Here is a 16219-nt window from a genome sequence, read left to right as displayed (position 1 = left end):
ATCCTTGCATATCGAAAATTCTGAAGTACACATTCGTCTGAAGACATGTAGTTCGATCTGTTTAAAACTAGCTGGAAGTCTTCGATTCGATAAACACGAATTCTTCGTTCGAAACAAATAATTTCAACAATATTTCCATGGAACGAACAGAACGAGGCACTCATTGCGTACTCTTCATTCTCCGTGATTCATTGTGCGAACCTTCGTTTACGCAATTAACGCGGAAATTGTTGGAAATGCTCTCCGCGTCGTTGCACGGAGAAACGTGCTGTTACGAACAAAATTATTATGCATTCTTTGCACCGTGTTCCCCATCTTCGATTGTCGCTCTTTCGAGCATTCGCGCACTGTAATAGGCACAGCATCGTTCGTGCATTGATTCGTCATCGTTTTAGTAGAGACGATTGACATTTCGGGTAGAAAGTCATCGAGCACGTTGGACTTTCGATGCATTTCACGGAGAACTGCCTTCGAATTGACCGTTGGTCCTCTCTTCGTAAACGCCACGGTCGAATGGTCATTGCACATCGGTTGGTCCCTGGTCGTGCACAACGACATGTCGCTTGGTGGACATCAAAGCAAACCGAAAAATTTATGAGGCTCGTTCGCTGGTATTTGCTATTGATTAACTACATCGACCGTCCGGCGCAATGATAGTCGATGAATATTGAAATTAAGCACGGTCCGTGTGTGCATTCGCCGGTATTATTGGCTCAATCGTAATCGAACAAACTTCAGAGTAAATAAGCGTAGATATTTAGAGCACGTCGACTATATACCAGATATTCTGGAACGCATTACCGTCCAGACTGAAGTTTATTTAAGGGTTCTTAGCTGGATTCCCGCTGTAGGCGACCAGAGACCACACGCTGGTTTACTTTCACGCCAGTTATAGTATATAACAGTGGAAATGTGGCGCTATTGGTTAGGACTCGACGACTTGGTTTCTCACAAATATATTAACCCTTTGCCTTATAACCACGTGTGAGACTCGTGGTCAGGTATTTGGACCAAAACTGATTATCACGTGTGAGACTTGTGGTTAGGTATTTGGACCAAAGCTAATTATCACGTGTGAGACTCGTGGTTAGGTATTCGGACCAAAGCTAACTAAAATTGATTATCACGTGTGAGACTCGTAGAAAGCGTTGACCCTTACTACTGAAGTGGTTTATAAAAAAGTAATTAAATTTGGAATATTCTGAATTTTTTAAACTAGTTCTCAAAATATTGAAAAGGAGTTCGACATAAAGATCATTTCTTTTTCAAATGCAGCAACTTCTATAGTTTGTTAGATCCCCCAAAAAGTCGCGCAGCAGAGAATTGCCTTTAAAAATAAGAAAACAGGTTAAATTTTGATTGTTATTTACCGAGGAGGTCGAATCCACTATTATGAGTTTAATAATACGATGAGTTTCGTCATAAATAAATATACTTTGATACAAACTGTTTTCCAAAGTTCTGAAAATATCAGGTGGTCCTATAAATTAGTACCGTTCGATATTCTGAAGTTGACGAAGATAAAATTTGTAATTTAATAGAAAACACACAATATGGATATGGTTCATTTGAAAATTATGAAATTTAATACTGTCACTCATATAAATGAAATTGTGGTGACGTCTGTTTTGTTTTTATCTCAGGAGTGGTTTGTAAGAAAATAATGACATTTGGAACATTATGAATTTTTTAAAGTAATTTTCGAAGATTATTTTTTCTTTTAAATACAGCAACTTCTATAGTTTGTTTGATCCCCAAAAAATTCGAAAATTACATTTAAAAACAAGAAAACAGTTTAATTTGTTCATCCTGTCCGTTTAAAAACTACCGAAATTCTAGCAACATGAAGAATTAAAGGAAGATCGTAAAAATAGCCCAGTGTTATCGCAAGCATAGAGTAAGACAGGGTCGAATACGCGGAGCGTTGACCCTTACTACTGGCTGACTATAAGCGGGCACGTCAGTATTTAACGTGGAGCTGTTTGCCGTAACGTAGTAAAGCGCCCCTTCACTGCCGTTATAAACTACGTGAAATATGGATTGTACCGCGGCGATATCATCAACGTGTATGGCAAGAAAGGAGCTAACCCCATTCCCGGAATATCTACCGTTCGAAGAAGCCGGCCGAGGATCAGCGTCGTGTCGTTGAACGTAAACGAATTCCAGCGAAACCAAACGGTCCGCGCCAATTAATTTCCGAACGTACCGAGCAGCTTCCGTATCAGGGAGCTGTGTCCCGACAAAACAATCCTAGGGAAACGATAGGCAACCAAAAGTCTCGAAGTTGATACAAGGAAATCTCGTCACACCTTTAATTATAATAATTACTAACTCCGTACACGTGTCGCGAATAATTGTTTGGAAATTAATACTCCTTTTGTGTAATTTTGTACGAGTTCAACCACGATATGAGCTCCAGACACTTAAAAAAAGGTATAATAAAAAGAAATTATCTGAATATGCATCTAGAATATTGAGCCAATTGGCCAAATAGATTTTGAGATATGGCCACCGTTCTGATAAAGATATTCTTGAAGAAAACGCTTTTAAAGTTTACGTTGACCATCACGTCTGTAAACAGCCATAACTTCGTCAATTTTAAGAGTCTAGGCAATCGAATTTTTCAAAGGTTCAGACTAGAATACCCTATTAAGGAACGTAGAATAAAAACGAATTAACACTGTGAAGCGATGTAAATTATAAAATGAAACCAACACTTATTTATTCATTTCACTATGAAGGAAACGTAACTCATATCGTATGTCATGGATTTTACTAAAATGTTAGCGAACAATTTAAAATATTCGTTCTTGTTTAGAATTCTTTTTTAGAATCTTTTCGTTAACACCAATTTCAACCTTTCTGCAATATTTTCCATGTAAAATCTTTCTAATCTGAAAAATCCTTCGATTTTATATTTATCTTCAAAATTTGCTTCCTCGTACAATTCTGTTTATTACATATTTATTTTAATTTTACACGAGCGTTATAAAATTAATAATGAGGTTAAAATGAGTAAATGAAAGAAAATGAGACAAAGTCGCTTCGGAAAAATGAATCTGTACCTTAATTATAATAATATATCGAGTTATAAGATGTGTCCCAAAGTGATAGAGTTTTGGTTCCACCCTAGAAAATGGCGATTCTAAGTGTTTGATTTAGTTTAGGAAAAAAAGTAAGAGTGTCTCTATATTCATCTGTTCATTATTCCTGTATCTAGATTTTAGAACAAAACGTGCAATTTTGTTACATTGAAAAGCAAGTTTAAGTAACTGAAGTTACCTTACAAAGTAAGAGTGTCGAGTTCATACATTTATTTTTTGTGTATCATTAGATTTCAGAATAAAAGGATCAATTTCGTTGGGCACAGAGTTGAGAGTTTAACTTTCTTAAATTAAGAAATTAAAATAGATTTTTGAGATTAATTTTCCATAAAGGTGACACACAAACTTAGACATGGAAACGAATGTTTAAAGTACATACATTTTTAAAGTAAACGTACAGTTTTTATTGCTTAAAAAATTCATGTATTCCCCTATGAAGCAATATTGCAAAAGATTTCAGGTCAGCGTCGAAAAATATTAATTGAAAAGTGGGATCGAATGTTTAACCAAGAAACTAATCTTCCTTTCAACGAGTATCGTATAGGCGAAAGAGGCTGTTACAATGAAGAGTATATTGAAGGAGGACACAGTATAGACCGTTCGGCGACAGGAAATCAATTCTCGATAAAGTTCATCGGATCGCGTGCGCACGAACGAGTTCTTTTAACAATAAAATCGGCGAGAGTGAAACGCATTTATCGCGCCAATGATTTGTTCCCAGGTTAATCGGAAAAAATTGGCGCAATTGCGTTACACTTGCCATTTGCATCGATTGGAGAAACTGCGAGGTTCCAATTAAAATCCCGGTGTACGCGTTTCAGCCGTGCCCGACAGGATCCCTCTGCTCGGTAGAAAATGTTTTCGGGAAATCTGCAAATATTTTCCCGCGATACTGCCTCGGGATGGGAGGGGGGCTGGACGGACTTGAAACGTTTTACTTCCACTGATATTTCGGGAAGCACTTTAAACCGACAGATTTCCCGGGCAAACGGTAGTTGGATGTGCAATAAGGTCGTGGAATTCGATGTTGATGGTACTCGTAAAAAAAAAAAAAAATACGTAATTACCGTGGCTTCGCTGAAATAAACATTTTCGTGCTATAACTACGATTGCGTCTGGGTTGAGTCTCCGCTCAAAGTCGATAATTTTGTAAAGAAATTGAGACGGAATATCACATTTTATGTGCCAAATTTGGAGAGTATCTGATAGTGTAAACTTCTAGAACATTTCTTGATAATATTAGTAATGTAAATTGTAATATAAAAAGATTATAACATCAATAGTGGCCAACGACGTCAGAAATAAGCATTGCAAAAATAGAAACTGCGGTAAAATTGCACAATTGTTAAAAAGAAGTAAGTTTACCATTTGCTACATAACGAACAATTAAAAATTACTGGAGTCTTTCGGGATGAAGTTTGTTCTGAGTTGCTGGAGAAATTAACGAAGAGAATGTAAATATTCGAGAAACGAAACAGTATCCAATTATTTCTGTTTTGAAAGTTGCTACACTTGTTGACAACTTCGAAAAACAAGTTCGTTTGAACTTCGTTGGCATGAGAATAATTTTCATCGTGATATTCCACAAACGGAAACACTTATTAGTAAAGTCAATAATCAGAAGGGACTAAACACTTAAAAAAGAAATGTTAAGAATAAGGACTGTTAGAAAGCTACAATTTTCTTGAATGTGAGTGATATATTTGGATCAGAAACATTACATTAATCTAATTTTTGCAACATGTTCCGTTCTATAAAATTTCCATTTTGGTTTGCAGAAATAGTTCTAGAATATTCTAAAGCTAGAGTTTGCAATTGAAGTACTAAACCCGGATTGAATTATGTTCTGTGTTGGATACACTACAATTAAATTACTTGAATTCCTTTAATCTACATCAGCTAAATTATAATCTACATTCCTCAAAATGCAATTACAGAGGTTTTCAGCTTCAATTAAAAATAAACAATTTAAGTTTTACAATAACATGTCATAGTTAGTATTTCTTTTTTGTATGACATACTTGAAAACAATTGTCAAGATGTAGATGAATTTTACAATATTTACACATATTTATATACAAAATGATGTGCCAATAATCAAGAGATAAAACAGAGTTGAAAATATATACAATTGTTTCAATTCGTGAAAATTCTATTTTGGTATCTATGTAGAAAACTTGATCCATTTATAGTTTTTAAAAATTTATATCAAGATAAATTTATATCATGCAAATCTCAATAACGTATTTTCGTATCATCTGACATTAATATGTTAAGGTGATTGTTATTTTTTCTTTTCACATCGATGCACCATTCTCAGCGACTTCCAAATAATATCGACAGTATAATTTATACTGAGATTAAGAATTTTCGTTTACGTTTAGCATGTAATTAAGTCATCAAGTCATGTCCTAACGAGAGTAAGTGCAGTTTATAGCTCCTATATCTATAAAGTCGCTATTCTCATTCGCAATAGTCCAAGACGTGTCATAAAGTAGACACTCCTGAAAGGTAGCTGTAAGGGTAACGATATCAACAGTCAATATTTGGAGGAATTTCTCAATGTCAACTAGTACCACCACCCCCACAGAACACACTAAGACACACCTCTACAACGAACCTAAGAACTGGAAGAAGAGTGCTTACACTAACCCAAGTTCGCTGATTGGTAATCACAAATATTTAGTATGGTGACAATTCCGATACTCGCCACCAGAGGGCTACGCTCCAGTTGTCTTTCTCACAAGTACTCGACCGACCACCTATTTCAATACATACCCTCTTCGACTGACCAAAATGCTTCTCTCTCCTTTCCTTTTCTTTTTTCCTGCTACCTCGCTTACTCACATAGTCCATACAGCAAGACGTCACATTTAATAAGGACCAATCAGCGAGGGTTAGAAATATGTAAGAAGGGATTGTAGGTCAGACCCAAAAACATCAGAAACAAAAGTCATCAATCAAAATAGTCAAACATCCAACTAGCATATAGAAACAATGACGTGCGAGGAGTTGCAAGCGATATTTGACTAACGTATCTTCGAGAGATTAAGAGTCGAGGAAGACGCGATAAAAAGATGAAATCGATAAATCTTTGTCTCGTAAAACGAAAGTGGCTCGCAATCCACGCATCAGCGGGAGTCAGCCCCGGCAGCGTTCGTGCCTTGAAATATTAGAAAAAGAAAGGACAGCATTGAAACGTTACATGGGAATGCTTTGAACCGACTCCGCCCTGCAGGCATTTCTCCAGCTCGATGACGGCAAAACCTGGGAAATCCGTGAGCAGATCTCCCGAGTATCCCGGGCGGGGTTCCTCTCGATTCGCGGCGAAGAAAAGGAAATCGTCAAAGGGTAAGAACCGGCACTTCGTCACCCTCTTTCTTTGGCCGCCATCGCGGACCGTCGGGCGGCCACACCCTGGATTTCAGGCCGTCGAGGTAGTCGACGGGATAAGAAGGAAAGCCACAGGCACGCGGCCGACGGAAACCGATCGACCCCGAGAGGTTACAGGAGGAGTCTGGCGATTTTTTTTTTTCACCGCGGGGGGATCAACTTGTCCGCCATATTAATGACCGCGGTGTTTGGATTATCCGTCGAGGTTACCCGGTGGCCTTCCTTCGGGCTGAAGCCAACTTTCCTGGAAAATTGATTGCGCTTCCTTGAATCCTCTCCTCGACGGCCGAGCGGCGTAAAAAAAAGGACGAAAAAGAAAAAGGCGTAGCTCGGTTACCGGGGCTGAGGGGAAAAGGGCATCGTCGGGGAAAGGAGAGTGACGTCCTCGGCGTCGACCAACGGGATTCCCCTCGCTTCTCCCTGAGCATCATCGGCCGGGGCTAATTATTTCCGCCGAGCGACTCCCTTTAATTGGTGTTTTCTTATCGACTGTCCCCGGCGGCGTAAGAACTACAAAGCCTTCGAAACACGAATTTCCGCTCGCGACGCTGCAGTAATTCAGTTCTGGAACTTCCTCTCGCCCCCGCCCCACCAGGAGGTCGCGAAACTTTCCGAACGTCTCTTCGTTTCCCTTAAGAATGTTTCGTGGACTCCGTTAAAGAGGATCGTTAACACTGTAGTCCGGCCTGGAAGTTTTGAAAAATTACATTTTTTGTTTTGCTCACGTCTTTGATGCAAGTTTTGGACACATGGGAATATACTCTCGTCCGTAAGTCATCGGGCAATTCAGCGCTTTACATCTTCTACTGTAAACCGCTAGAAAAGTCGATTTCCTTTTATTTTGCATTTTTTTAACCATCATCTGTCCCTTGTGTCAATTTGACATGTTTTCCACGTAGCAAAGTAAATTATTCGATCACTTGTAGGCATATTTGCCTGGGACTCCGTGGCTTTTATTTTTTCTAGAGGCCAAAACAAGAAAAAAATTAAGAATACTAATTTGTCGATTGAGGTTTCGTTAAAAAGTTACAAACGTTTAAAGTTCCGCCTGTAGAACGTCAACCTGCGAATAGACCTTACATGCAATGTATTTTTTTGATCCATTTTTCTGGGGCAATAGAGCTCCATTAATACGCATTGCTTGAATTTTGAATCATTAAAACCCTCTAATCCGTTCAGGAGTTATGATGTTTTAAAGATACGCATCAAATTTCAGTGAAACATATCAGCATATGGTCAGACATTATATTTTCGGTAACGAATGTTTTTCTCGAAAATGCGTAGGATTTCGGGGATATGTCTATTCACCAAAAATGATTGCAATTGACCCCAGCAACAGAAAATAATTTTTTTACAATGATATGAAATTTTTTAATTTCGACGAAAAATTTGTCCACTTACTGAATTTTGTTCTCGAAAGCGGATAGGATTTCGAGATTATTTCTATTCATAAAAAATGATTGTAATTGACCCCTGTAACTAAAAATAATTTTTCCAGAACTATTTGAATACTCTTTTTATCGTCGAAAAATTTCAGTACACTGTCGATTTTTCTTAAAAATTAGTTTTTCATATGTAACTAATTTGTTTGACATTGTACGGAAAAGTTGTCTAATACCTTTTTGAGGGTACCCATGAGCTCTACCTCCGTGCTAAATTTCAATGAGGTACTTTCACTATTGTAGGAGTTATGGCAGTTTGAAAATTGGACCAGTTTTATGGGGTTTTCTCACTTCATGAGATCAAGGAACAACTTTTTCAACATTATTAGAATTTCTAGATATTCCTCACCAAAATACGCGTTGATTGCATTTTGAAACATTAAAATCGGCTAATTCGTTCAGAAGTTATGATGTTTTAATGATTCGCATGAAATTTCCGGGGTACATTCCTGGCCATACATTATATTTTCGTTTAGGAATTTTTTTCTCGAAAGTGCGTAGGATTTCGGGGGTATGTCTATTCACAAAAAATGATTATAAACGACCTCTGTAACTAAAAATAATTTTTTTAGAACGATTTGAAACTTTTCAATTTAATTTTTTAATAACTTTTTAATGAAGCCTCAAAGGAAGAAGATGAAGAAATTGATATTCTTAATTTTTCTCTTATTTTGGCCTCTAGAATCTCACGTTAAAATTTTTCCCAGGGGTGGCCGAACACCTTGTATATCATCGTTGATAACGAAAAATGAAGTTAGACAAATTTCAAAATTTTTATTAATAGAATCAATGAAATGGAAGCTTCGTACAGGGTTATCTCAACTCTTAAATACAATAATTCGCATCTTACGTATTTCTTATATTTTCGCAAATTAATTCTACAGTTTGTAGTGAATTAAAATTTCCCATAAATGCATAAACATTCGCAGTCTGCTTACGGATACAAACAAGCACTTCAATTTGAGATTCATTTGTGATACGTTATTATGTAATTGCTCCAACTTATTTAATCCCTTGTTGTAAAATAATGAAAGGCGGAGTTAAAGTCTAAATTTGCACTCCCGTAGAATAGACTATCCCCTTAAAGAGGCGGCCGAGTTTCCACGAGTCACCGTGAATTCAAAATCTTTGTGGGCGTCGGTGGGATCCGCGAGGCCGTGGAAGAAACGGAGGGAGAATCGTGAAGGTGCTTTGATATCCGACGGAAACACTCGTTAACTGGGAAACTGTTTGCGTTTGAAGCGCACCGCTGAAGGGTCGGGGAATATGAATTTCTTATTGACTCCCTTCGTCCGTTGATTTTTTGCCGGGTGGATTAATACACCGACGAGTCGTTACTCTTCGCCGAAGCGACTTTGTTGGAACGAGCGACTGGAAACAAATAATTGTATTCCATTCGTTTCTGGGAACCCATGACAGAGTTAATTGCAACGTGAAGGTATTCTGAGAACGTCGATAGCAGAGGATTTGCGATTGAACGGCACGAGCCTCGAACAGAGAAAACTTTTTTTGGTCTAAACAAACAAATCTTTTGTAGTTTGAAGATCACATCAACTTCGTTTATCGTCTTTAGCCCAATCGGATGTAAGAGGCGAGGTGTAGCGATGTTTCGAAACATAATCTTCGATTGTCCAACCCTTTGAATACCCTTTGCAAGTGGTTTTAATGACTCTTGTTGAAACTTAAATATTTTTTCAATAAACTTTTTGCTGCTCATTTATTTAGAAATCTATTTTTCAAAGAATGAAAGTTGCAGCTCATGCGTATTTTAAGGGCTGAACCTACAATTAGAATAAAGTTAATAATACACGAAATATACATACGAAATTAACAAAATGATAATTACATTTGTCCACATATTTCTTTTGAAATTCATAATTCATTTATTTACACCACTATCTTCTATCCTTTATCCTTTATTATTTTCTCTGAGCCCTGTAGCTCATTATATAAAAAAATTGTTTTAAACAAAGGCGACTGTGTTATATGTAATTGAATTAAATATTCGTTAAAAATGTTTTTTTACCAGGAGTGTCTGAAAAATCAACCAATAGGGATTAAGAAAAGTGCTGAAGGATAAAGGATCTTGTGGAAGCATGTGTTTGCAAATTGCGAATTTCAGAAGAAAGAAAATTATAGTGCTATATAGAAGTATAGGAGGACGTTCGAACTTTCGATGAGTGATGGATTGAGATGGAAAGATGGAGTTCAGAAATTGTGTCGGTAAAATGTTAAAAGAAGTCAGTTCAGATAAGATTAAAAAGCTAAAATAGTAAACAAATGAACAAAGTTTTGTGTACGCGACAGCAGAAATGATAAATCCATCGGTGTTTCCTAACCTAACCCGAAGGGACTATAATTTCAAAATGGTTTCAGATACGAGAACACATAATATAAAAAACTATGTGGATTTTGAAAAATCATCATAGGTTATCATAAGTATTTTTTATTCTTATCGGTTGTGATTATGCAGCCTTATTTTGTTGAGTAAACAATAAGAGAGAGGTATTTCAGGAATGAAAACGTATACATTGTATTATACAACGATATCTTATATTTTTCAAAGCATTATTTAGTATTTTGTAAACTGCAAAACTAGGTTGAGATATTCTTCCAGAAAACTGCTATTTTCAGAGATATTCCAATTTCAACTTTTGAAATTACTATCCGTATCTTCCAATACATGTATTTCCTTACGTACACGTTCTGTAATACCTGCATCATATCTGCAAATATTGAGAATAACGCAAACGTCAGATATCAGAAACTGATTCCTATTTACAAACATGATAAAGATAGAAACGTACGCGACGGTGAATATTTCTGTTAAAAAATAGAAATGGCAATTTTTAGACTTGAGATTCATATATTACTTCATTTATTGGTTACCTGAAACAAAAATGTTTAAATACATTTTTGTAGAAAATTAAAAAACTCTATCGAATAATGCATGTAAGTGCAACTGCACTTTGCAGCTACATGCATGCACCTAGATTTTTGCTTAACAAGAAATTTTACATATTAATATCTATTTATATGTTATTATATTCATATATATATGTGTATATGACACAAAACACGTGAGACTTTTTTTACGTCATATAATATTACGTATTGACGTAATTATTATACAATGACTGCTGGGAGATGACAGAAATGGTCTTAGAAGATGCAATTAGCGATACAACTATTATCCTGTTCATCGAATATATAAATAGCATTATTTGTACGTTTTAAAAAATCACGTTTATCGCGAGAAAATGTTAATAATTGTAATTAATGAGAAACCACATTGTTAAAATAGGTGCGAGTCGGTCAGGTGGGGGGTTTTCTCCCCTGACCCGATCTCTCACCCTTTAACGGGGTGTCCGAATTTCGAGGGATTGGAATCGTGTGGGAAAGTGAATTGTACATTTAAAAATTTCCTTCGCCTGGTCCACCGGACACAGGCCGTTTATTTAAACAAAAATAACATTGAAAATAAACAAAAAAAATGAAGGAAATAAAATTGAAATTGAATTTATTTATTATTTAAAAAAGTTGCAGGAAAAAACCCCGAGCTGATGGCTCGGGAAAAAAAACCTGCGCCGCCGTGGGCCCCTACGGCTCTCGTCTCGGTCTTCTGTAATCAAAAGAAATACCGAAATCCGGCGGTTAATACCTGACAACGCTCGGTGCGTTGTCTGACTCGCTCTAATCCACACGCTCCTTCTTCCGTTTACGGTAAACAGGAGCGGGATTCTTACACAGCGATACACAACTGTGTTAGTGGACTGTATTATTATTTCAACGTTTCAGATTTTGGAAACGTTGAATTGCAGATGGGGAAGACGAGATTCTAATCTCGATCTTCCCACTGCTGCAAGCTTGGTTTTTGCAGGAGAGGACAACAAGTGGAGGTTGTAAGGCTCCAAAGGTTGTCAACTCCGCGGTCCCTCGCCGTTCCCTGGTCCGTACGGGACCGGTGTGATGCAGAGCCTTAACTGCGCAGAAGCGACTGATTATTAAGGTTCTAACACCACGGTGCCCTTTGAACGTAGTTCTACGTCGAGTGTCCGTACCCACTGACGATCTGGAACCCACGTTCGAGCAGGTCGAAACTAGCCGAGATATTTACCCAGGGAATGCCAATAAGGCCCCTATCGGGTGTTATCCCAAACTTTTGTTTCGACCCTGGAAAACGACGAACCCAACCCAGGGAGAATGCAACAAAGTTGCCCTATAGATTGGGTTTTTGAACCGTGCAATAGCCAAGCAGAGAATCAAGAAATTCTCTCGGTTCTCGAACACGACCACTGATTACAGCAATCCGTGTTCTTCGTCGCAACGGTGGCGATAATCAAGCACTATTTTAGTGTAAATTTGATTATGCTCAGCCACCGATTGCGGGTTAAATCTTTGGAAAGATAATCACGCTGATTTTGATTCATTTCCACTTCTACACGACCACTGATTACAGCAATACGTGTTTATTCAGCACCGATGGCGGTAACCAATCACTATAAAAGTGTAAATTTGGTACTTTTTAGCCATCGGTTGCTTTTTGAGCGAAGTGGAAAGAAAATCAGTTGGATTTTGTTTCTTTCCAAAATGGTTCGTTCGTCGCGGTGACCGATTTCTGCATGTGAACGTATGGCCGGAATATTTTGACTCAAGGGCAGGATTATTTAAATCCGCTGCAGTCTCAATTCCGAGCAACTTTGTTCACATGATTCTACGACAGGTTAGACAAAACTAACTTGTCGAGAATCGGTCTCCGACTTCAGACGAGGTCGACGATGAGGTCCGCTCTCGTCGAGAACCAAATAGCGAGTCCACCTGAGACATACCTGCTTAACCGTGGCCACGAGGGAGGGGAAATTTTCATCTCGTGGCGCTATCTGGTCTAAGCTGTCTGTCTCTTATTAATTTTGAATCCTCTCTTCGTTTCGGCGTAGTAACACCTGTTCTCTTGGAACCGTTACTGGGCCGATCGCGGAACTGTTATCGAATGTAAATACGGAGTTTTTCTATGCGGTATTGTTCCCGTAACGTATTACGCCTCAGAGAAGCCTCTGGAATGTCGCGTAAACAAGGAACAACACCGTACAAGAAATGGTCCGTTTTTCTTTCGATCACGCGATGGTTTAACTGACGTTTTTCGATTGTCGAATTAACGCGATATTTAAACACACATGCCTTCTAGTAGCATTTTTTCGTTACGAAGCGAACATATTTTTGTTTACGATAAACAATACGACTGAAATTTGGAGCCTGAAAATTTATTCAAAATATTGCATTTCAATATGCAGTTATTGAAAAATGTTTAAAATCGGTGGTTACGCGTAGTTCAGAATATAAATCCAATAAAATTCGATCTACATTCAACATCTTCCTATTTCATTGTAATTTGAATAAACTCGATTGAACTTCGATTTATATCGGTTATACATCGAATAACTGTAACAATTCAGGCAGCGGATATGAACAAAACGATTCATCGAGAAAATAACTGAATCAAGAAACATACTTGTACTTGTCTTTTAATTTGAATTCTGCATTATTTTTGACATAAAATCTTCTTGTTATTTCCCATTATTAATTTGTTATGTCACTAATAATTATGGTGATATTTGAAGTTGTCAAAGTTCTTATTATTCCAGCCTGTGTGTAAACAGAAGAATTTAATCAGTGCTCGAGCTTTTATTCACGATGTTATGCTATGTGACTATGCGTTCCTATAATATACGTAGGTATTCTCTACAAATTAGTCCCATTCTCATTTCAGAGCCCTGTGAGAAGACGTATTGTTCCTGGGGAGCGACGTGCGTCGTGTTGGAGACCGGAAAACCTTCGTGCCAGTGTCCCGCCGATTGTCCTTTGACTTCTGAACCTGTCTGTGGCTCCGACAATGTGACCTACACTAACTACTGTCACCTACGACAAGCCAGCTGTCAGCAGAGAAAAACGACACGCGTGAAGCACCAGGGCGCCTGTGGTGAGTACAATTCTTTATACTTTTCTAAGGTCTAGCGCCCTTTGAGCCTTCGAGTAAGCGTGCTCACCGACTGGAACTTCAAATAAGGCGGGAGATCGATACTTTTAATATCGCGATAATAATATACAGGCTGCTGAATTCCACGCGAAAGAAATTAATCAAAAATATCGAGCAACGATCTTTTAGTTTCCGCGGTTACGTTTTCGAGAAAATTAAGTTTGTTAATTTTATTACGATTCTTATTAAAATTTCTATTTATGCATATTGGAAAAGACTAACACTCAGATCGGTTATTTAAAGTTTGTGCAAGATTAAAAATTCTACAATGTTTATTATCATAAGAATTATGTATCATAATTTTGTATCATAGAATTATTATCATAAGAATTATAAATGTAGATTTCATATGTAACTTGAACGTTAAATATACAGGCTGTTCGGCTACCTTTTGAAAAATTTTAATGGGCGATTCTGTCAAATCAAAAGAATAGCAATTTGTTGATTGAGGCTTCGTTAAAAAGTTATTAAAAACCTTCAAACCATTCTGGAAAAATTATTTTCGGTTGCGGGGGTCAAATATAATCACTTTTGGTGAATAGACATACCCCCGAAATCCTACGCACTTTCGAGAAAAAAATTCCTTACCGAAAATATAATGTCTGACCATACCATTGATATCTTTCACTGAAATTTCATGCGAATATTTAAAACGTCATAACTTCTGAACGGATTGGACGATTTTAATGTTTAAAAAAGCAAACTACGCGTATTTTGGTGGAGAATATGTACAAATCGTAAAAATATTCGAAAAGTTGGTCCTTGACTCCGCAAAACGAGAAAAACCCTATAGAAATGGTCCAATTTTCAAACAGCCAAAACTTCTACAATAGTGAATATATTTCAATGAAACTTTTTTCTGAAGTAGAGCTCATGGGTACCTACAAAAAAGTATTAGACAACTTTTCTGTAGGGTATCAAACAAAATTACTAGAAATTAAAAACGAATTTTTAAGAAAAATCGACAGGGGGTAGGTGCCTAAATTTTTCGACGAAAAAAAAAATTTCAAATCGTCTTGGAAAAATTATTTTTAGTTGCAGGGGTCAATTGCAAGCATTTTTGGTTAACAGACATATCCCCGAAATCCTACTCAGTTTCGAGAAAAAAATTCAGTAAGTGGACATATTTTTCGTCGAAATTAAAAAATTTCAAGTTGTTCTGGAAAAATTATTTTTAGTTACAAGGGTCAATTACAATCATTTTTGGTGAATAGACATACCCTCGAAATCCTACGCACTTTTGAGAAAAAAATTCCTTACCGAAAATCTAATTTCTGGCCAGAAATATCTGCCCGAATTTTCATGCGAATCTTTAAAACGTCATAACTTCTGAACGGATTGGACGATTTCCATGTTTAAAAAAGCAAACTACGCGTATTTTGGTGGAGAATATGTACAAATCGTAAAAATATTCGAAAAGCTAGTCCTTGACCCCGCAAAATGAGTAAAACCCCATAAAAATGGTCCAATTTTCAAACAGCCAAAACTCCTACAATAGTGAATATATTTCAATGAAACTTTTTTCTGAAGTAGAGCTCATGGGTACCTACAAAAAAGTATTAGACAACTTTTCTGTAGGGTATCAAACAAAATTACTAGAAATTAAAAATGAATTTTTAAGAAAAATCGACAGGGGGTAGGTGCCTAAATTTTTCGACGAAAAAAAAAATTTCAAATCGTCTTGGAAAAATTATTTTTAGTTGCAGGGGTCAATTGCAAGCATTTTTGGTTAACAGACATATCCCCGAAATCCTACTCAGTTTCGAGAAAAAAATTCAGTAAGTGGACATATTTTTCGTCGAAATTAAAAAATTTCAAGTTGTTCTGGAAAAATTATTTTTAGTTACAAGGGTCAATTACAATCATTTTTGGTGAATAGACATACCCTCGAAATCCTACGAACTTTTGAGAAAAAAATTCCTTACCGAAAATCTAATTTCTGGCCAGAAATATCTGCCCGAATTTTCATGCGAATCTTTAAAACGTCATAACTTCTGAACGGATTGGACGATTTCCATGTTTAAAAAAGCAAACTACGCGTATTTTGGTGGAGAATATGTACAAATCGTAAAAATATTCGAAAAGCTAGTCCTTGACCCCGCAAAATGAGTAAAACCCCATAAAAATGGTCCAATTTTCAAACAGCCAAAACTCCTACAATAGTGAATATATTTCAATGAAACTTTTTTCTGAAGTAGAGCTCATGGGTACCTACAAAAAAGTATTAGACAACTTTTCTGTAGGGT

The 16219-nt window shown here is 37.0% G+C and overlaps 1 protein-coding gene across 3 annotated transcripts in view; it reads left to right on the top strand.

The window, feature by feature from the left end:
• LOC143340550 (agrin) overlaps positions 1-16219 on the top strand; it is a 903627-nt gene that overhangs the window by 519385 nt on the left and 368023 nt on the right. For all 3 annotated transcript variants that reach the window (XM_076762655.1, XM_076762656.1, XM_076762654.1), the window contains one exon: positions 13707-13916. In XM_076762655.1, the coding sequence (XP_076618770.1) occupies positions 13707-13916 (210 nt within the window). The remainder of the gene's footprint in view (positions 1-13706; positions 13917-16219) is intronic.

This window comes from Colletes latitarsis, chromosome 3, assembly GCF_051014445.1.
Source record: "Colletes latitarsis isolate SP2378_abdomen chromosome 3, iyColLati1, whole genome shotgun sequence".
Classification (NCBI taxonomy): Eukaryota; Metazoa; Arthropoda; class Insecta; order Hymenoptera; family Colletidae; genus Colletes; species Colletes latitarsis.
This window is presented reverse-complemented; position numbering and strand designations above follow the sequence as displayed.